Raw genomic sequence first — 22,496 nt, 5'->3', positions numbered from 1 at the left:
TCATACCAGAGAATAATATCTAGGAAAGATTAAAAGTAAAGTACAAGTTGATGAGTAGTGGAAGAAGGAAAAAGCAGGAGAAAGATTTTTTCCCACGAGAGGAAAAATGAACAGAAAACAAAACAAACAGCAATGACCATCCTCTGTCAAAAGGAACAGTGACGTTACACTCAGATAAAACTGAGTTCCACTGCCAACGACTGAAAGGAAAACGAAGATTTAAACCAAAGGAAATGAACTGACTTGCAGTTTCCTTAATCATAATCCAATCTCCTACCCACCATTAAAAGCCGAGCAAAATCTGACAATATGAATTTTATGCATAAAGAACCAATAGTTACACTGACGGAAAAAATGCATAGTATAACTAATACTAAGAAAGAATTATTTTTCTGATCTTAAGACTCTTCCAGAATAATGCCCTAACACTTTTTGGTACCTGCCTGGTAGTTTATCCAAAAAGAATGTGTATTAAGAGTTGCCTCAGTTCCACATTTAAATGCTACATATGGTAGCAATAAAAAGGGAGCTTAATTTGTGAACCTGTTCCTAACCTCAGTTGTGCTGCTACCAATACCAGATGACACTCAAGTAAGAAATCCATTAAATAAAAAGTACCAAAAAATAAGGATTAGGCCTCTCTCACTGTCTCTACATCCCAACTATGAAGACCCTACAAACGCAGCTTCCACAATATATTCTGTAGATCCTTGATTTGGGGGGGAGAGACATCCCTTTTCCAATCCCCCAAAAAGATGAGTCACATGGGTGAGGCACCTCTGCTTCTCCCTCTCCTCCTCTTAAATCAAACTATTCAAGACAAGAATTTCAAAATGCCAGTGGAAGAGACATGTTATTGAGCATCATGAAGGAAATAGGGCAGAGCAGGTATGAAGAAATAATAGCAACTTTCATTATCTTCAGACAACTGAACTAACAAAAATATACTGTTATAGTATCAATAAAGAAACATTACAGATAATTTGGAAACTTCAGGCATTGATAAAATTAATTTAATGGCTAATAATTAAATTTTCAGCAAGTATTTCTAGAATACATACAGTTCATAGTATTTTAATTACATGAAACAAATGATCTGCACATTCTACATTAATAAAGTGATAAAAGACAGGAGGTATTTCACAGATTTCAAAAGAGGTTTCTAAATGGAGGTATATATCTTCATACTTTCACTTATTCCTTATGACTTAATATCTTGGCATAAAAAAGAATGACAATAAAATTCCTGAGTTTATACAGGGTATAGATCAAATCAGACACCCAGATACAAGTAAGGTAAAAAGAAAGCGGAACTGCTATTTTGCTCAGAAGTTTCATATCAAGTATGCTTAATGAACTGGGGCATTTGGAGAAAACAACTACAGTGTCAGTTTGTATAGGAATAAAATTCTGTTCAGAGATGATAAATAAAACCAGCTTCTGTTTTTTCATTTTTTCAATTTTTCCAGCCTGCACTAAGAATAGGCATTTTATCATTTTATGGCCTCTTCCATCTCATTTATCTACCCATTCAAGAAACATCAACATCTGGTAAAATGCTAGGCTAACACAAGTCTCATTTGAGCTCAACCCACTTCCATTGAACTGTCTCTGTAATTCTCATCTTCCTATCCCTTTCCTACTAGCCCCTTCAATCAGCACTTATTTTCAAATACCAAATTATAAGGGGACTTATATTGGCATCCAAGCCAAAAATCCACAGGTTCCCATTTAAAAAAAAAATTTTTTTTTAAATCCAAAAAAGTTCTAAATTTGACATACTTTAGGAATATTTAAATATGCAAACATTAGGAAGAATTTCTATTCAATCTTTGTTAAATTAGATACCTCTGCATTAAATGACTGAAGAATATGAGTGTTATTACATCTTATTTTGCATTTATTAGCTTCACATGAAGTAAATAATTTTAACAGTCTGCCAAAAAGTAAAAATTAGGGACATTATATAAAACTATTTGTTAAAATTAGTGTACTTTTACTGAAGTAATGCTAGCACACTGCTTCAAATATATAACAAATGGAAGTAATTATTAATATCATTAAGAGGTAATTAAATAAAATCCTGAATTGACTGTATGGCATTAAACAGGTAACCAGACCCACCTGGAGGGATATTATCTGAAGCAAAAAAGAAAAACAACAACAAAATACCATTTGGAAATGTCACCCTGGAATGAACTCTGGTTTAGATAATATTAAACTAGTTCACCAATTAAGAATTGGTATCTCCACTACTCACTAAACACATGAAATCTTTATTGGCCAATTTAATGGAAAAATGGCATCATGTGATTAAAAAGTAAGCTGAACATTAACTTTACATTTCTAAGGACAGACAGAGTGACAAAAATACAAAAAATTCTGGGACAGGAAAATAGTATCAGTACTGGACACAAATTAGAGGAGTTTTAGATGGCAAATAAACTGAGAACTAAAGAATGGGCAAAAAACTTATTTACAAGATACAGGAAAAACATATATAAATGAGGGGATTTCAAAAAGATTGTGGAAAATAGAATTAAAAGGTAATACGAATCTTTCCACGAACATTTTGAAGTACTTCAGTGTGTGTACTCATCTTTACATCAATCTTGTGGGGTAGATACAATTATTCTAGTTCTACAGACAGACAGAGAATCAGAACAGTCAAGAGTCTTACCCAAGGTCATAGAATTAGTTATGTGGCAGGGTCAAATTTTAAAACAAAATTTACTTGCTCTGAGAGCTGTTTACAAAGTCCCGAACAGAATGAATCTGTTTCAGATGTAAAGCTTATGAGCAAAGTTATCACCAGCCATAGAAACAAAACAGAAGGCCCTGGAATACATTTCATGTGTGGGTGAAAAGAAGGAATTTATTATGAAAATAAGCTGTATTTTATTTAAATATTTTACCATCTAAAAGTATTGTACATGCTACATCCCTCTTCAGGGAGAGGGAAAGAAAATGGGACAGAGAAGATCTGATCTGTAATGGACAGATCGTTCACACTGCCCTCACACTAAAATATCCTTTTTACCCACCCCTTACCCCTCCATTAGATAGTAATGATGTATTTAGGGAATTGAATTCTGCGCAAAGACTGGGCATAACTGGTCTAAGAGCAACCACATCTCCTTTGATAAGGAATCAATTAGGAATGGCCGTGTGGCCTATTTGGGGCCAATGAGTCCCAAGATGATTATTTTTTAAGAGATCAATAGGAAGCCAGGCTCTTTTCCCTCCATAAAATGATGATGATGTATTGTACTTATTACACCACCACTTGTTATATGCCAGCACTAAACTAAGCACCTAAGCCACAATGCTCTATAATGTCTTTCTATATGGGACATGAAAAAGGAAGCACTTCACTTTGACTGCACCTGGCAACCATCTTATATCATCAAATAGAGCGAACAAGCCTTTAGAATAAGCCAAGATAAAACTGAAAAGAAAATAAATCCTTGATGAAAACTTGGGTCAGTTGAATCAACCAATCCTGAAGGCTGGACTTCACATATGAGCTACTATTTTAACCAGCTTGAGTTGGAGTTTCTGAAGTTGCAGCCTAAAAAGCATCTATACCAACACACTGTGTTAGGAAACAGCTTAAAGTAATGGAAAGGTCATCAGAGGTTCCACATCTACCCAGACAGAGGTAAAGTACTAGTCAGGAAAATCGGTAGCCACCTAAGGGGAGAGGGGCATGTCATTCTTTCTGATTCTTACCTTTAGTCACACTGGAACGCTAAGCACTTATAATAATAAACTAAAATACCTCCTCTTTGACTAAAAAATGTTGATACTTAAAATTCTCCTTAAAATAGACAAGGAATACTGGAGAGAAAAATATAAAGAACTCTTAAAATTCTTTTCTGTGTTCATAAATGAAATAGATATCAGAATGTTATCAAGTATTTTAAATAAATGGAAGAAAAGGCCCCCAAAAAGAAGGCTGCCCTTACTTAAGGCAACTTTGCTAGGACCAACATGACTTGAACATTTTTTAGACTTAATGCCTAAACAAATAAAAGTGGTACACAGGAATGTGTCGGTTGAGCATAAGTAAAGGAGGAACACTTTCAAATAGCCATGGAACCTTTTTCCACTGATTAAAGGGGAGTCACATTCCATAATTTGGGACAGATCTGATTACTTTTTCCCATCAAATATATTTCCTGAGCAACATTTACCAAAATGCTACCAAAAACACTTCTGCAACACGATAGACATGTTGTGACAATATTGTAAAATGCTCAAAATAAGTTTATTTTGTACTATAAGATATTTTAAGAGTCTTTGATAGTTACTAGAAACTGTGAATGTCCAAGAGGAGATTAAAATATACAAGGCAACATATCTAAACTTATTTTCCAGTTCAAATCCACCGACATCCCACAGTATAGTTTGAGAAATGCCGCTGTAAGCTTGAGGTAAACTGGTAACTTCCAAGCATTCTCTATTCTCCACACTACTTACACTTACCCTGGGACCTAGTCTTCAACTGAACTTACCTTTGACCACTGCGTGATCTAAATTCTTCACAATCTACTTATTTTAGTGTTTTTGGTTGTTTATCTCTCTCTTTCATACCATCAGCATTGTTCTTTATAAACTCATGAAAGGTAGAAACAGTATTTGCTTAATTTTCTACTTTAAAACTCTAGAACAATTAGGCACTCTTAAGTATAGTTTTTAAAAAACCTTTAGTAGTTCCTTATTAGTGAGTTCAAAATACAACCTACTGTCAAAGTCGTCCTTTATCTCCCTCCATTACCACCCCCCCACCTTTAGAATCAAGAGAGTCTGCAATGGAATTATTTAATGCACAGCATCCATTATAGTCATAAATTCACAAAAACAACCTTTTTCCTAGAACTTCCAATCCTTTCAAAATGCAATTCCTTTGTCATGCAGGAAAGCACTATTTTCATGAAAAAACCAGTGAGACCTAAAGTGATGGCACCAACAGCACAAGAAGTCAATGAAAAATTCGAGAAATATCAAATTTCCATAGGTAGCATGTAAGATATTTAATCAACAACATATTATCTTTTCACAAAAATATTTATACTCACAAATCAGCAGTCCAAATGCCTTTCAGAGAACACTTTTTTATAATTTAGATGCAAGACATGCCCGGCTGGTGGAGGTGGACAGACTTCTATTGAGACCCACGCAAACAAGATGAACAATAACTGGATCACAGATACAGCACCACTAAGTAGCTGCTTCTGATCTCTACAGTGGCAAATCACTTATAGGGGAGTGATTTAGATATCCAAATGGAGATTGAAACCTTCACCCTTTCCTGATAACAGACCTTAGTCAAAACTTCAAAAAAAATAATTTAATTGTGCAATTAGTTACCATACAAGTCTTAGCATCATAACTACATTGTACCCTGAAACCCAACCTTATGTATCTTCCAGTTCATAGTTGAGAAACAGTTCTGTCACCTAAATTTTCAAATTTTCTTTTAAAGTGGCAATAGAAATTCTAACATTTCTCAATGCTCTAATATTTAATGATGACAACAACAAAAAACCCACAAAAATGAAACATTGTATCTTGAAAAAACCCAACAACCTACCTTTAAACTAGACTCATAGTCTGTGTTCACTTTGAACATAAGCCCAAGTCGTAAATGAATTTCCTTGGCTCGACAAAAGCTGGGATCAACATAAAGCACCTCCTGAAATGCTTTAATTGCCCTGAAAGAATATAGACATAAGATATCTTAACTTTTTAACACGTGCATAATTTTTGTTTGGTACTACAGTAAAACTTCTGTTTATGTAATACTGTTTTAAAGGAAATGTCAGTTTCATAAAAATAACATGAATAAAAGGGAAAAGAGCAAGTGGGCCTTTTGCATAATTGAATGTATATAATCTAAATTAATAAAATGGGGGAAAGGAAGATCAGTTGAATTTACTCTAAATTATTCAAACAAACAATATTTCATGGTTTAATAAAATTCTTAGTGTAAATAACTGATTTCATTGTTTCTGAAATCTCCTGTAGGAGAGGGAAGTGGGGATAGAAAGGACAAGGGATCAATCCTGTTTCTAGTCTACTCCATAAATATAAGTCTCCTTTTTAAAACTATATTTTTGTCTTTTACATTTAGGTTTACAATCCATCTGCATCTGTGTGAGGTAGGTATGAATGTCAGTTTTCATATTTTCTATACTAATATCTACCCTGTACCATCTGTAGAAAAGAACATCCTTACCCCAAAACTCTACAGTGCTATTTTGTTCTAAATCAAATGTCCATATTTGTGTGGGCCTATTTCTGTGTTATCTATTCCATTTCACTTTCCTTGATCTACCAGTCTATCTTTGCCCCAAATTCACAATGTCTTTTATAAAAGGTTTTGATTACTATTAGAACAAATTCAAGGTTAAGAGAAGAGACACTTCTCACTGAATACATTTTTATATTGCTTAATTTGATCATGTGAATTTATTACTACTCAAAAATGAATATTAAAATAATGACAGAAAAATGTATACTGTGAATTTTAAAAGTTATAATATCAGAAATAACAGTATGTTAGGCATCATTTTGAATCCCTCCACATGATTTAAAGCTTCTCCCAAGCACAAGCTAACACATTCTTTGCAAAGCTTTTTATCAACTATCTCTACCTCTACAGACCTTAAAGGTGGCTATTTAGAAACTTAGATGCTTCCAAAACAAAAACCAATCTTTTATATAAAAAGTTCAAAATGTCATACCACAAAATATAGCAAAACAATACTTCATATGTCTTTAGCACTTTATTTTGATGGATTCATGCATTATGTACTTTCAAAAAAAAAAAGGTGTGTGTGGTTATGTACATGTTTATTATAAAATGAAGAGATCTAAAAGGTAGTGTTGGGGGCTGGGGGTGGCAGCCCACAGGTCTGGCACAGACACCTTTACACCTGGTTATGACAGGGCTTAACTTTCTTCTTACAGAGGAGCTAGGCATCTATCTGTTATGTGGGTTTTTGTGGGTGGAGTATGTATGTGTTGATTATCTGATGTATATATAGGCTTTGAGGCAGGAGAGGGGAGTCAAAGGTCTGACAGAAAAGAATTAGGAAAAATTACCATTCTCATTCAAAGACTATTTCCTATTTCTCTCAATCAATGTACACATATGTGAGGGGCAGAGAGTGCAACACATGTTTGGGGAAGACATCAAAAGGTTAGAAAGAGAACACTGTAGCAATAAATGATGCCAATTACGTTGTGACTGCCAAAGGGTTTGCAGGGGCTTTTGGAAACTTCTGGGGTGAGAGCAATGTTTTAGGTGATGGTTATATGGATGTTTATTTTATAATAACATGTTAAGATGTACACTTATGAGTTATGTGTTTTTCTTTAGGTTTATTATATAATAATAAAAATTGTGGATAATGTTGCATACAGTCCTAATTAACCTTTCCTTATGATATGGGTCAGAAAACTTTCTGATGGAATGGATCAGAACTAAGCAATTTCCAGAGTGCCAATAAAAATCACAGATAGGCCTGAGTCGAAGACATGAAAGAAAAAGAATGAAAGTGGAAGAGTGCAAAGGAAAGAAGGAATAAAGAAAGAGAAAACAAGTTAGTAAAGAAAAAAGGTACAACAACAGGTGTGTGAGGAAGGAAGGGAGAAGGAACACAGTATCAATAACAACCCCTGAGGAGAAATATTTCCTACTCTGTCTCAATTTGTATTTCCACCCTCTTTCCTAAACATAATATTTCTGGATATGCTTTTACTCCACAGGTGCCATCACTTTCACAGTTAGTTGATGAGACTTCTTGTTGGGGCTGGGGAAGGAGGCACTCTACAGTCTCTTTACTGATGAATTCCCTTCATCTAACACAAAATACATTATTCAAACACCTAAATTCATTTTCTTTTCTCAGCCTTTTTTTCTTCTCAACTTTCTTTTACATCTTTCTCTCCTGTGTGCTTATTCAGTTTTCCCCATCTTGGGGGGGGAAGGGGAGGGAGGGAGGGAGAGAGAGAAAGAGAGAGAGAAGGAGGGAGGGCGAGAGGGAGAGAGGGAGGGACAGAGGGAGAGAGGGAGGGACAGAGGGAGAGAGGGAGGGACAGAGGGAGAGAGGGAGGGACAGAGGGAGAGAGGGAGGGACAGAGGGAGAGAGGGAGGGACAGAGGGAGAGAGGGAGGGACAGAGGGAGAGAGGGAGGGACAGAGGGAGAGAGGGAGGGACAGAGGGAGAGAGGGAGGGACAGAGGGAGAGAGGGAGGGACAGAGGGAGAGAGGGAGGGACAGAGGGAGAGAGGGAGGGACAGAGGGAGAGAGGGAGGGACAGAGGGAGAGAGGGAGGGACAGAGGGAGAGAGGGAGGGACAGAGGGAGAGAGGGAGGGACAGAGGGAGAGAGGGAGGGACAGAGGGAGAGAGGGAGGGACAGAGGGAGAGAGGGAGGGACAGAGGGAGAGAGGGAGGGACAGAGGGAGAGAGGGAGGGACAGAGGGAGAGAGGGAGGGACAGAGGGAGAGAGGGAGGGACAGAGGGAGAGAGGGAGGGACAGAGGGAGAGAGGGAGGGACAGAGGGAGAGAGGGAGGGACAGAGGGAGAGAGGGAGGGACAGAGGGAGAGAGGGAGGGACAGAGGGAGAGAGGGAGGGACAGAGGGAGAGAGGGAGGGACAGAGGGAGAGAGGGAGGGACAGAGGGAGAGAGGGAGGGACAGAGGGAGAGAGGGAGGGACAGAGGGAGAGAGGGAGGGACAGAGGGAGAGAGGGAGGGACAGAGGGAGAGAGGGAGGGACAGAGGGAGAGAGGGAGGGACAGAGGGAGAGAGGGAGGGACAGAGGGAGAGAGGGAGGGACAGAGGGAGAGAGGGAGGGACAGAGGGAGAGAGGGAGGGACAGAGGGAGAGAGGGAGGGACAGAGGGGGGGAGAGAGAGAGGGAGGGAGGGGGAGAGAGAGATGGAGGGAGCGGGAGAGAGAGAGGGAGGGAGGGAGAAGGAGAGGGAGAGAGAAATTGTGTGTTGTCAGGCGGAGGTGTGGTGGTTAGATAAAACAAGCACCATTCAGACCACATTCTAATTTTGCCCTTATTTTACTGCATTCATATCTCACCAAAATGCATGTAGTCAGAACATAATCTCTGCAACACAATCTAGATTAAATCTTCAACACATATAACTTCTGCTGACCTCAGGATTCTGAGAGAATTTCAGACCATGAGAAATAGCTACCAAAAACTACAAAAGACTTTTATGATACAATACCTGGAAAGGTTCATAGTTTTCAGAAACTCAAAGCATAATCTCTACTGAAACGAAAAAAGTATATTGCTATGCCTGATGTCATTGGCTTTTTTTTTCCCTTAAAATCTGAAAAATGTAGTTTTTTTATATCACCAAAATTATTTCTATAGATTTTCAGTTTAAAGATTTCTTTCATTTAATGTTTGCCATTGTTAACAAAGTAAAAAAGAAAACGACAGAAAGCTAAAACCTCATTATCACTTCCTACAAGAAACATACACATGAGCCAAATATATTTTTAAAAAATGGTTGTTTTTTGGGCCGGCCCGGTGGCGCACTGGATAAGTGCGCCGCTTGGGAAGCGCAGCGGCGCTCCCTCCTCTAGAACTGTAGTAAAAATAATGATATTAACTAACTGTCCCTAAGCACAGTTTCAATACCTTTGTAAAAAAGAGGCATAATAAAACTTTAAGTTCTCTGGAGATAATAAAGCTGAGTCTGGAGATCTCCCTCAGTGATATATATGAAGGGATAAAAGAACTAACTCTGCAAAATTTCATACTAATAAAACAGAGACTATTCTAGCTCTAAATCAGTAAAACCATATATACACACAACACATATACTTCCACACACATATATGAGGAAATTTAGAGGTTCTTTTTTGAGACAATTAGAAAGACTTGATGAAGTAATCAAAGAGACAGGTAAAACTTTAAAAGGTGGGATGAAAGAAGGCAGATCAAACAGTAAATGGCATGAACAAAGTCACATAAGTAAAAAATGCTTAAGACGTTTTCAGGGAAATGTTAATGCAATGTGACTGGCACAAAGAATATATTTAGGGGAGCAGTAGGCTAAAGGGATCGTTTGAGATTGCATCATTAAAGATCTAAAAGTGAGGGTAAGTTAGAAATATCATACACTGGGTTACATTACCTGCTCTTTTGCCCTCTCTAGCCAGTCTTTATTCCATCACTCCACTCAGTGGGATACTTTTTTCCCTCCCCTACTGCAAGATTTATGTTTTTATCCATAATTTCCCTGAAGCTTGATTAATCAAAACCCTTCCAAATTTTCTCTGGTAATCTATGTATCAACGGTAAGCATAACTTTATCAGAACTGCCTTAGTTAAATCTGCTAGTTTTTTTCAAAATAGAAGTTGTACATAATAAACTCAACACATGTTAACATCAATGGTTTTATTTTAATGGAAGTATACTTAAAATTAAACTTTTGATCTATGCACATGTTTTTGCCAGACTCTATGCTAGACAAGCCTCAGAATCAATGGTACTACAATCACATTAGGTTTATGTTTGCACTATTCTCTTTCATTCCACAAAAAGCTTTAAGACCATAACTAGGGCCGAGCTCGTGGTGCACTCGGGAGAGTGCGGCGCTGGGAGTGCAGCAGTGCTCCCGCAGCGGGTTCGGATCCTATATAGGGATGACCGGTGCGCTCACTGGCTGAGCGCAGTGCGGCCAGTCTCAAAAAGGACAAAAAAAAGACCATCACTAAAACCACTCTTCTATCTCCTTCACACAAAGCAGTGACTATACAGTAGATGAGAAATTCCTACACCCTTAAGAACACTTGTGATTGGTGTGGTGTTATGGAAGCAAATCCTAAAGAAACTTTGTTATTAACGTATTAACATTTCTCTTTTTGACCTCATTGCCACCTCATTCCCCCACATAATAATGATGACTACATTTCCTTATAAGGCCTGTCAATTAGATAGATCTGTGAGCTTGATTTCCAAAAGCCTATGAGTCTAGCACAGAATTATTTATCTCTTACATTTGCCACTGTAAGACCATTATGATATTGACTGATGGATAGAAATAGAAGGTTACAGGTCAGGGACAGCTGATAAGAATTTTTAGGGAGATATATTTAGAGATACGGCTATAAGCTGTACTGGGAAGAATAACTTCTACTCTGTTTCCTTCTAGAGTATTGTCTATAGACTTTATTTTTTCCTTTCCAACTATCTTTTTCTGTCAGTCTAACTTTTCCTTTCTCTGTATGTATTTCACTTCCTCTCACCTTAGTATATATTTTTTTTAACAAAGGCAAGGAGCTCAGTTCAAGGTACCTCTACCACCTTCATGAACAAAAACAAGTGAAGGCACGGGCTTCCATGCACACACATGTAAAGCAATGGCTTTAGAGACTGGTTTCTAGCCCTCTGCTGAATATATTTTACATTGTGCTTCAATATCTTCTTTTCTTCTTCTGGACATCTTTTTTTAAAGTTTGGTCCAGATTACTAGTGAGATAACAGTACAGCTGAATAATCATGCTAAGTCCAATGAGGATGTAACAGTATTTCTTAGGTACTACTTTCAGACATGGGCTCCTCTGCCTAAGAGAAGAGACTGCAACTGAAACTGGAAAAACTAATCAAATAATTGAACTGATCTAGAAGTTAACCAATAAAATCAACTACAAAAGAAAAAATGGGCAGCATAATATGACAAGAAACAAGACAAATAGGTTAATAGTAATCCTACAGTCAATAAAATTGCTCTTAATAACAGGTTAAGTCACCATCACCAACCTAAAACACACATGTTGGTTATACACATTATCATAAAATACTTAATCTTATCAAATGCCAGATACCATTACAAAATACCAAATTTTACTTAAATTATACATGTGCCACAGATATAACACTGAGACAGCCCAAGCAGATTTTTTTGTGCTGATAACACACAAAAAAAGATATCCTACTCTTCTCTCAGCAAATCCCAAAGAATTTGGTGTGTAATAAAAAAATTCCTGATTCCAGGCAATCAATTGGTATCTACAAATAAAACCAAACAAAACACAAAAGTGGTTATAACTTAATTAAGTTCCTATCAATTAAGGCTATACTCTAAAACTCTCATCAAGCACCTACCCCACATTTTCTAATTTTGTGGCTGTTCAAGAAATAGCAAAGTAAGTTAAAGCAGAAACGTGAGGCACAATTAGTTTGTGAAAGAACATTTGATCAGCAAGACAGAAAACACACAGCCAGGGGGCTAGCCGGTTAGCTCAGTTGATTAGAGCACAGCCTTGTAACACCAAGGTTGCGAGTTCAGATCCTCTTGCCAGCCAGCCACCACAGACAGACACACACACACACACACACACACACACACACACACACACACACACACACAGCCAGGATGAATTCACAGACAAGGTGTGAAATATATCATTTTAGGAAGCAGCTACGGTGACCAGGACAGGATCAACAGAGCAAAGGGCACTTATTAATTCAGACATTGCATTATCCTTATATCATTCAGTTTCATTTCTTATTTCAACTGAAGGACATAGAAATCATATGTAGATAACGAATCAAAAGAGGTAATATTTTTCCATAGCAACAAGCCTCCTAACTTAACATGTTCACATACTTACTAAAGCAATCAAATTTTGAATTGATAACAGCATCACCTCACTACTAATTTTATGTTCTGATTTTCAGTCTGTAGGGAGGCTCAGTTACTACAGGTATATGACAACTGACTGGTATTGAGGTATGCGAAGGGTCTTCAAAAAGTTCATGGAATGGTTCACATAATTTTTTAATTCCACTTTCACACGAACTTTTTGAAGTACCCTTGTATATATCCATTCTTAAACTGTCTTGGGTTTCACCTAAATTATTTCTAGCTGGCCATAAAGACTATATCAATGTGCCCAAGAGAACAACTACAAATACTGACTAAGAAATAACCACCTATCAATCTTTAAATCTGGGGACAGAGTACAATAGAAAACAATATTTGATTGAGGAATGTGAGTATAAGCTTGCTTCTGCCCTAACTAAACAGTTATACAATACTGAGTTAAACACACACATACACGTATCTTGCTGTCTCCATCTACAAAAATAAGAGGAAAAAACTAAATTATCTATAAGACCACTTCTGGTTCTAAAAGCTTAGAATTTTGAATTCTATGAGTAGGATCTTCAAGAAACTAAAAGATTTTAAAACAGTCCTAATCTATCCTTGGTTTTATACATGATACACTGGACATGAAGTAGGAGGCTTGATTTAGGATAACTGTAAAACAAGAGATAATTTAAGACAAAAAAAATTACAAAGCTTCTCTATAAAAATCAATTATAACTTTGTAATGATAAAGAAAACCAGTGATCCAAAATGATTATAATACTCTAAATACACACAGGTGTTCTCTAACAATGCAGTGCTTCCATACATTATCAAAAGCCAACAGGACCAAAAGCTAAGACAGAAGAAAAAAAATACTAGAAAAAGCCATCCATGTCTAAAGTTTCATCTTTAGGGAAACAACATTAAATCACTGCCAATGCATATGTAAAAATTCTGTAATAAATATTAAGGGTGCCCAAAAGGTATATAATAGATTATGACATTTGGCCAAACAATCACCTTCCTTTAGACTCTCACGGCATATACTCATTTTAAAATTCCAGAGCATAGAAGGGATTCTGACAAAGTCAGACATGTTTCAAATTAAAAATGTCTGCATAGGGCTTTACAGTTTATATTATCTCATTTGATCATCAAAACTCTGTAAAGCAGAAGAGGCACATGATTGCAATGCAGTTTTGTTTTTAAGCAAATGAGAAAACAGACCCAGGGAAGTTATTTAACTCAAGATCAAATTAAGTGACAGTGCTATGACCAGAATACCAATCTTCCAACTCAAATTCTATGTTCTTTCCACTAGAGCATGCTATTGTCTTGTCTGGTAAAAGAACAATGGGGCAAAGACCATAATATACAAGGCCCTACACTTTATATGGTTTATAAAATCTTACATATTAAATCTCCAACTATGAAGTGGTACCACTGTTCTTATTTTATAGAAGGGAGAACTAAGAGTTTATAATCTGGTGCCTAGTTACTGAAAATTGGAATGTGCTAGCCAATGTGTGGTGGGGGGAGGGGTCGATCTTGTCTAGAAGTCTAAAAAGGTAAAAATACTGGTCATCATAGATCATTTACCCACAGATTTTGATATCTGAGATCATGCTCATTCCCCAGTTCAAGTAATCTGGGGACCACCAGTCCATAATGAGTGAGTGAAAAATTTCAAAAAGCTTTCTAATCCAAGCCTTCTTTAGACAGAATATTATGCCAGATTCTTTAGGAACACACGCAACTCTAATAATCTAAGGTGGGTCAATACCTCTGAAGGAACAATCTAATCATTTCAAGAGACTGTTGAAAAATGTAGGCTGATTGACACTAACATATTTTATATTTATTACACACTCAAGTAAAAACAATACAAACAAAAAGATAAGCCACTTACTAGTAGAAACAACTACAGTTACTAGTTTTACATCAACTTACCACTGAAATGCATTGTAATGGAAATAGACCAAACCAAGTCCATATAAAAAGGCAGCATTCTGTAAAGGAAGGGAAAAAGAGACTTTTAGGAAAAGCACTCATATTTAATGCATATGATGTTATAAATGTAAATATGGTATCCAAGTGATTTTATTCTTAAATCTCTATCATGCATCACAATATATACATTTTTAAAACACCAAAGCAACAGTGATGAGTCAGCAGATGGCACAGAATCCAATCAATTTGGAGAGATATTCTGCTTTCTGTTTAATAAAACCTGACCTGAAATAAAAAACTTACCATCAGAATTCCACGAGCAAATCTAAAATAAAAATCTATTCTTCAGGAATAAGAAAATGCTTGGAGTATGCTATTCTCCCTTGCTTCACCTACACTCTGATTCTTTCAGCTTATTGAACTGGATTTAATTTTATGTTCAATATTACCAGGAAGGCAGCTAGAATTCAAAGGAAAAGCATTATATAAATCTAGAACAAATTTTAGTACTAGAAAATATTCACATGGAGAGACCCACCCAGCCACCACCAAGGTCGTGCCAGAACTACAGGCAGCCGTGCCATCAGCAACACTCCCTGCCACTGCTGCAGACACCAGTGCAGAACAAGTGGGCCATGACAGCCACCACCACAGAAACTGATGCCACAAGGATGGCTCACTGCCATAACAGCAGCCACCACTACCTCATGGATTACCTGGTGACCACTCGTCAGTATAGACAGAAGGAGAGTCCTCAGCGGAGCCCAGAGAAAGAGGAAAGGAAAAAGAGGAAACCGACTTAGACTCACCCATTTGAATCGAGGAGCACTAGTATACCCCAGTGCACCCATTAGGGTCAGGGTGAGCTAGCTAGGGTGTCAATAATCCCACCCAAGAACACCCACCTTAACCTAAGAGTAAGAAGACTCCAAGGTGCTACTTCCCAAAATTTGAAACCATGCCCATGTCCAGACAAACCAACATAGTGTCACTAACCTCAACAAGGAAATACTACATGTCCCAGGGAGCAGGTCACAGAGATACTCTCACGCAACTCCAACACAGAATTCAGCCAAAGTGCCTATATGGAGACTACACTACTGGGTCTACCTGGAACCAATACTAAAACACCCCATTCAATGTCATTATAAAACACATCCACAAGAGGAACTCCCTCTCTGCAAATCCCACTCTGGTGTATGAGAAAAAGCAGCTTCTCTATCAGATGACTAAACACCAACGTAGAAATACTAGAAATACTGAGAAAACAAGAAAATATGACACCACCAAAGGAATATAATAATTCTCAAGTACCAAATCCTCTACAACAGGAAGTCCCTGAAATAATTAAAAAGGAATTTCGAGCAACAATTCTAAGGAAAATCAGTGAGATACAAGAAGACTCAGACAACACAACGAAATGAGAAAAAATATCCAGGACCAGAAAGTGGAAACGTATAAAGAAATGAATGCTCTAAAAAAGAATATAGAAGAGCTTGTGGAGCTGAAGGATTCTTTTGATGAAATAAAAAACACAACAGAGAGCTTAAACAACAGAGCAGAACATGAGAATTTCTAATCTTGAAGACAGCCTTTTTGAAATAACCCAGGTGGACAAAGAAATGAAAAAAGAATTTTAAAAAGCAAAGAAAATATAAAAGAGACAGCAGACAACCTTAAGTACACAAATATCCAAATCATGAGTGTTCCAGAAGGGGAGGAAAAAGGAAAAGGCACTGAAAACATATTCAATGAATTAACAGAAAACTTCCCAGGTATAAGGAAATACAGATCTTCAGATCCAGGAGGCTCAAAGATCCCTAAACAAAGTAACCCAAAAAGGTCCTCTCCAAGACACTTTATAGTCAAATTAGCAAAGCTCAAAGACAAAGAGAGAATCTTAAAATCTGCAAGAGAAAAGCATCAAATCACCTATAAGGGAGTTCCTATTAGACTAACAGCTGAATTTTCATCAGAAACTGTAAAAGCCAAAACAGAATGGGTTGATATATTCAAAATATTAAAAAACAAAAATTGCCAGCCAAGAATACTATACTGAGCCAGGGTATCCTTCTGAAATGAAGGACAAATAGTATATTTCTCAGACAAACAATAATGCGGGAGTTCACTACCACACAACCAGCCCTATAAGAAATTCTCAGGGAATTACTGTGCCTGGTACCTGAAAAACAGCCATCAGTACCATGAAAGCTTAAGAAAGAACAAAACCCACCAGTAAAACAAAAATACAAATGATAAAGAGAAGAGAACTTTATCTACCACCTCAAGAAACCAACAAACACAGAAGACAAATGGTAAAATGGAAAGAAAGGAACAAAAGATACTTAAAACATCCAAACAAAAATAAATAAAATGCCAGGAGTAAGAAAATACCTTTCAATTACAACCCTAAATGTAAATGAATTAAATTCCCCACTCAAAAGACACAGACTGACTGACTGGATTAAAAAGATAGACCCAACTGTATGCTGTCTTCAAGAGACTCACCTCACCTGTAAACACACACACAGACTACTAGTGAAGGGATGGAAAAAGATATACCATGCAAATGGAAACCAAAAGTAAGTAAAAGTAGCTATTCTTACATGGGATAAAATAGACTCTTAACCAAAAACCATAAAAAGAGACAGAGAAAGCCACTATATAATGATAAAGGGACCTATCCACCAAGAAGACATAACAATCACAAATGCATATGCAACCAACACCAGAGCACCTGGATATATATAAAGCAAACACTATTAGACCTAAAGAAAGAGATAGACACCAATATGATAATAGATGGGGATCTGAATATCTCTCTCTCGGTATTGGACAGATCATCTAGGCAAAAAATCAACAGAGAAACAGAGGATCTAAACTATACTTTAGACTAATTGGACTTGACAAATATATATATAGAACATTTAATCCCACAACTACAGAACATACATTCTTCTCATCAGCATATGGAAGATTCTCCAGGACAGACCACATGTTAGGTCACACATTAAGCCTCAACAAATTTAAAAATACTGAAATTATATCATGTATTTATTCAGACCACAATAGATGAAAACTAGAAATCAGTAACAAATGAAACTCTGGAAACTTTATAAATATGGGGAAATTAGACAACTTTCTACTGAATGACATGTGGGTCCAAGAAGAAATCAAACAGGAAATCAAAACATTTCTTGAAACTAATGAAAATAATGACACATTGTAATAAAACATGGGAGATACTGCAAAAGCAGTACTAAGAAGGAAGTTTATCACAATAAATGCTTACTTTAGAAGAACAGAAAGATGGCAAGTAAACACGCTAACACTTCACCTTAAAGAACTAGAAAAACAAGAACAATCCAAAACCAAAGGTAGTAGATGTAAAGAAATAATTAAGATCAGAGCAGAACTAAATGAAATAGAAACCTAAAAAAAGATGCAAAAGATCAATGAAACAAAAAGTTCATTTTTTGAGAAGATAAACAAAACAGACAAGCCAGTAGCTAGGCTAAATTAAAAAAGAAAAGAGAAGACATAAATAACAAAAATTAGAAATGAAAAAGGAGACATTATAACCAATACCACAGAAATACAAGGAATCATTAGAGACTATTATAAACTATACCCCAATAAATTTGAAAACCTGGAGGAAATGAACAAATTTCTGGACAGACACAAATTACCAAGACTGAACCAAGAAGACACAGAAAACCTGAACAGACCAATAACAATCAAACAGATTGAAGGCGTAATCAGCAGTCCCCCAACAAAGAAAACCCAGGACTGAATGGTTTCACTGCCAAATTCTACCAAACCTTTAGAATTAAAACTAATTCTCTACAATCTAGTCCAAAAAATTGAAACAGAGAAAATTCTCCCAAACTCATTCTATCAGGCAAACATCACCCTGATACCAAAACTAGACAAAGATACAACAAAAACAGAAAACTACAGGCCAATGCCTTAGATGAATATAGATGCAAAAATCCTCAATAAAATATTAGGTAACAGAATACAGCAACACATACATAAAATTATACACCATGATCAAGTGGGATTCATCCCAGGGATGCAAGGACGGTTCAACATATGCAAGTCAATAAATGTGATACATCGCATCAATAAAGTCAAGGACAAAAACCATATGATCATCTCAACAGATGCTGAAGAAGCATTTGACAAAATTCAACATCCTTCGTGATAAAGACTCTCAAGAAATTAGGTGTAGAAGGAAAGTATCGCAACACAAAGCCATACATGACAAACCCAGTGCCAATATCATCCTGAATGGGGAAAAGTTGAAAGTCTTTCCCTTAAGAACAGGAAAAAGACAAAGATGCCCACTCTCACTACATCTATTCAAGATAGTATTCAAAGCACTAGCCAGAGCCATCAGGGAAGACAAAGAAATAAAGGGTATCCAGATTGGAAATGATGACGTCAAACTACCCTGTTTGCAGATGACATGATCCTATATATAGAATAGCCTAAACACTCTACAAAAATACTCTTAGGAGTTGATAAATGATTTCAGCAAAGTTGCAGGATACAAAATCAATGGGGAAAAATCAGTAGCATTATTACACTACAACAATGAACTAGCAGAAAAAGAAATCAAGAAAGCTAGACCATTTACAATAGTCACCAAAAAAAAAAACACCTAGGAATAAAGTTAAGCAAGGATGTGACAGATCTCTATGACAAGAACTACAAGTCACTGTTGAGAGATATTAAAGAGGACACAAGAAGATGGAAAGATATTCCATGCTCTTGGATTGGAAGAATTAACATAGTGAAAATGTCCATACTACCCAAAGTGATCTACAGATTAAATGCAATCCCCATCAAAATACCAATAACTTTCTTCACAGAAACGGGAAAAACAATCCAAACGTTCATATGGAACAACAAGAGACTCTGAATAGCCAAAGCAATCCTGAGCAAAAAAAATATATAAATCCAGAGGCATAACACTCTGACTTCAAACTATACTACAAAGCTATAGTAACCAAAATGGCATGGTACTAGCATAAAAACAGACACACAGGGGCCGGCCCCGTGGCTCACTCGGGAGAGTGCGGTGCTGACAACACCAAGGCCACGGGTTCCAAAAAAAAATAGGGATGGCCGGTTGGCTCACTGGCTGAGCGTGGTGCTGACAACACCAAGTCAAGGGTTAAGATCCCCTTACCGGTCATCTTTTTTTTAAAAAAAAAAAAAGACACACAGACCAATGGAACAGAACAGAGAACTCAGAAATCAGCCCATACACCTACAGCCATCTAGTCTTCGACAAAGGCATCAAGAACACACACCGGGGAAAAGACTGCCTCTTTGATAAATGGTGCTGGGAAAACTGGACATCCATATGTAGAAGAATGAAACTAGACCCATACCTCTCACCATATACCAAAATCAACTCAAAATGGATTAAAGAATTAAATATACGTGCTGAAACTATAAAACTCCTAAAAGAAAACATAGGGGAAACATTTGAGAAAGTAGGACTGGGTAGACCTTAAGAATATGACCCCAAAAGCACAGGCAACAGAAGTAAAAGTAAACAAATGGGATTATATCAAACTAAAAAGTTTCTACATAGCAAAGGAAACAATTAACAGGTGAAAAGACAACCAGAGTGGGAGGAAATATTTGCAAAATATGGATCCGACAAAGGATTAATATCCAGAATATACAAGGAATTCAAACAACATAACAGAAAAAAAAAAAAAAACCCAAGTAACCTGATTTAAAAATGGGCAAAGGAGCTGAACAGGCATTTCTCAAAGGACAATATACAAATAGCCAACAGACACATGAAAAAATGCTCAACATCACTCAGCATCTGGGAAATGCAAATCAAAACCACACTGAGATATCATGTCACTCTAGTTTGGCTGGCTAATATCAAAAAGACTGAGAATAACAAATGCTGACCGAGGATGCAGAAAAAGGGGAACCCTCCTACACTGTTGATGGGACTGTCAAATGGTGCAGTCATTATGGAAAATGGTATGGAGTTTCCTCAAACAACTACAGCTAGAACTGCCATATGACCCAACTATCCCACTGCTGGGTATATACCCACAGGAATGGAAATCATCATGTCAAAGGGATACCTGTACTCCCATGTTTACTGCAGCTCTATTTACAACAGCCAAGAGTTGGAACCAGCCCAAATGCCTATCATCAGACAAGTGGATAAGGAAAATGTGGTATATTTACACAATGGAATACTACTCTGTTGTAAAAAAGAATGAAATACTGCTATTTGCAGCAACATGAATGAACTTAAAGAAAATTATGTTAAGTGAAATAAGCCAGGCACAGAAAAAGAAATACCACATGTTCTCACTTATATGTGGGAGCTAGTAAAAATAAACAAACAAATAAATAAATAGGGGAAAAAAAGATAACAATCACAATAATTCTTTGAACTTGTTAAGAGAAGTGAAAAGAACTGAAGTTGCTGGGGGTGGGAAAGGGAGGAATTGGTAAAGGGCCACGAAAATCAATTACACTGTAAAATAATTTTTAAAAAATTCACATTCCAAAACAACACCTAGCCATTTACATTTGGGGCTTTAAGCATCACTAATTCCTTCTGCATTACAAGACAGATGCCAATACTTATCCTGATTATTCATTTTGACCTCTGACATCCAAATAGGAATTAGCTACCAACTTCCTTTTTTCAAAAAGGGCTAGCATTTGAGGACCTAGTATATATTGTATCAATAACCAAGCAAATCCGTTTCAGTAAATCTTCCCTATTAAAAAAAGTAAAGCTTTCACACTGATTTGTGTGAAAATTGTCTCTAAAATACTAAATTTAACTTATAAATTTCTCTGAATTCTTAAATTTAAAATTTTAAACTATTATTAAATTGCTTCTAGTCATACTGTCTTGGGTTGAATTTCCCAAGAAGCAGACCCTAGGACAGAGGTGCAAGCAGTTTATTTGGGAAGTTACCCAAAGTATTCTCTCCTACAGCAGTGAACAAAACATAAAAATCACTATCTTCGATGAGTTTATCATAATCTAATGACAAAAGATATGAAATTAAGTGCATAAGAGTATAATCCAAGCTACAGACACTTAAGAATTACTGAAGCATAAGTACTAGGAAAAGAGGTACTACAACACTTGAATACTACGTCTCAAAGGATGATTGGGAAAGGAGAAATAAGACGTCACAGCCAAGGAGTTCTAAGCCATACATCTTGGGAAACAGTGAGTGATCTGGGGGTGTGAACTGCTATATGCCCCTGAAATACACGTATTTCCTCCAAAAATACCAATATACTATCTCATCAAAAAAGCTAACAGTATCCCCATTGAGAAACATGGGTCTGTGCAAAAGGACGACCCAAACAAAGGCACTGATATGGAAATGAGTTTAAATTTGATACAGTCATTCTTTAATTTACTGCAAGGAGTTAGGGGAGCAGCTTTCCAGAAAGTGTACTATTTATTAAATATATTCCTGCCTTGGTCCAAATCCTTAGAGATTACAGTACTTATACCAGGGGTCAGCAAACTAACGGAGACATGGGCCAAATCCAGCCAACCACCCATTTTCGTAAGTAAACTTTTATTGGAACATAGCCACTCCCATCATTTAAGTATTATCTATGGCTGCTTCCGGCTACAACAGCAGAGCTGAGTAGTTGCAACAGAAACCATCTGGCTTACAAAGCCCAAAGTATTTATTACCTGGCCCTTTGCAAAATAAGCTTGCCAACCTCTGACCTAGACTGTATTATAGTACCCATCACAACCCCAAATTAAGAAATTATAACTTGACGAGATTATATCAGTTTATATTGAGGGCATTTATACTGTGTCTACGGTGTAGTTATTGTCAAGCATGTGGTTCATTATGTTAGCAAAGTCCACAATGGT

The 22,496-nt window shown here is 36.8% G+C and overlaps 1 protein-coding gene and 1 pseudogene across 6 annotated transcripts in view; both read right to left on the bottom strand.

The window, feature by feature from the left end:
* KDM6A (lysine (K)-specific demethylase 6A) overlaps positions 1-22,496 on the bottom strand; it is a 136,087-nt gene that overhangs the window by 80,135 nt on the left and 33,456 nt on the right. For 5 of the 6 annotated variants that reach the window (XM_008573616.1, XM_008573618.1, XM_008573617.1 and 2 more), the window contains exons 3-4: positions 14,585-14,643; positions 5,597-5,717 (exon numbers count right to left, since the gene is read on the bottom strand). In XM_008573616.1, the coding sequence (XP_008571838.1) occupies positions 5,597-5,635 (39 nt within the window). In that variant the 5' untranslated portion in view covers positions 5,636-5,717; positions 14,585-14,643. Of the gene's footprint in view, positions 1-5,596; positions 5,718-14,584; positions 14,644-15,300; positions 15,345-22,496 lie in introns of those variants that run through there. The other variant, XM_008573620.1, reaches the window with a different exon arrangement.
* Positions 13,295-22,496, bottom strand: part of LOC103591217 — a 42,660-nt pseudogene continuing 33,458 nt past the window's right edge.

This window comes from Galeopterus variegatus, unplaced genomic scaffold, assembly GCF_000696425.1.
Source record: "Galeopterus variegatus unplaced genomic scaffold, G_variegatus-3.0.2 Scaffold941, whole genome shotgun sequence".
Lineage (NCBI taxonomy): Eukaryota > Metazoa > Chordata > Mammalia > Dermoptera > Cynocephalidae > Galeopterus > Galeopterus variegatus.
The sequence above is the reverse complement of the archived record's forward strand: the minus strand, read 5'-3'. Positions and strand labels throughout refer to the sequence as shown.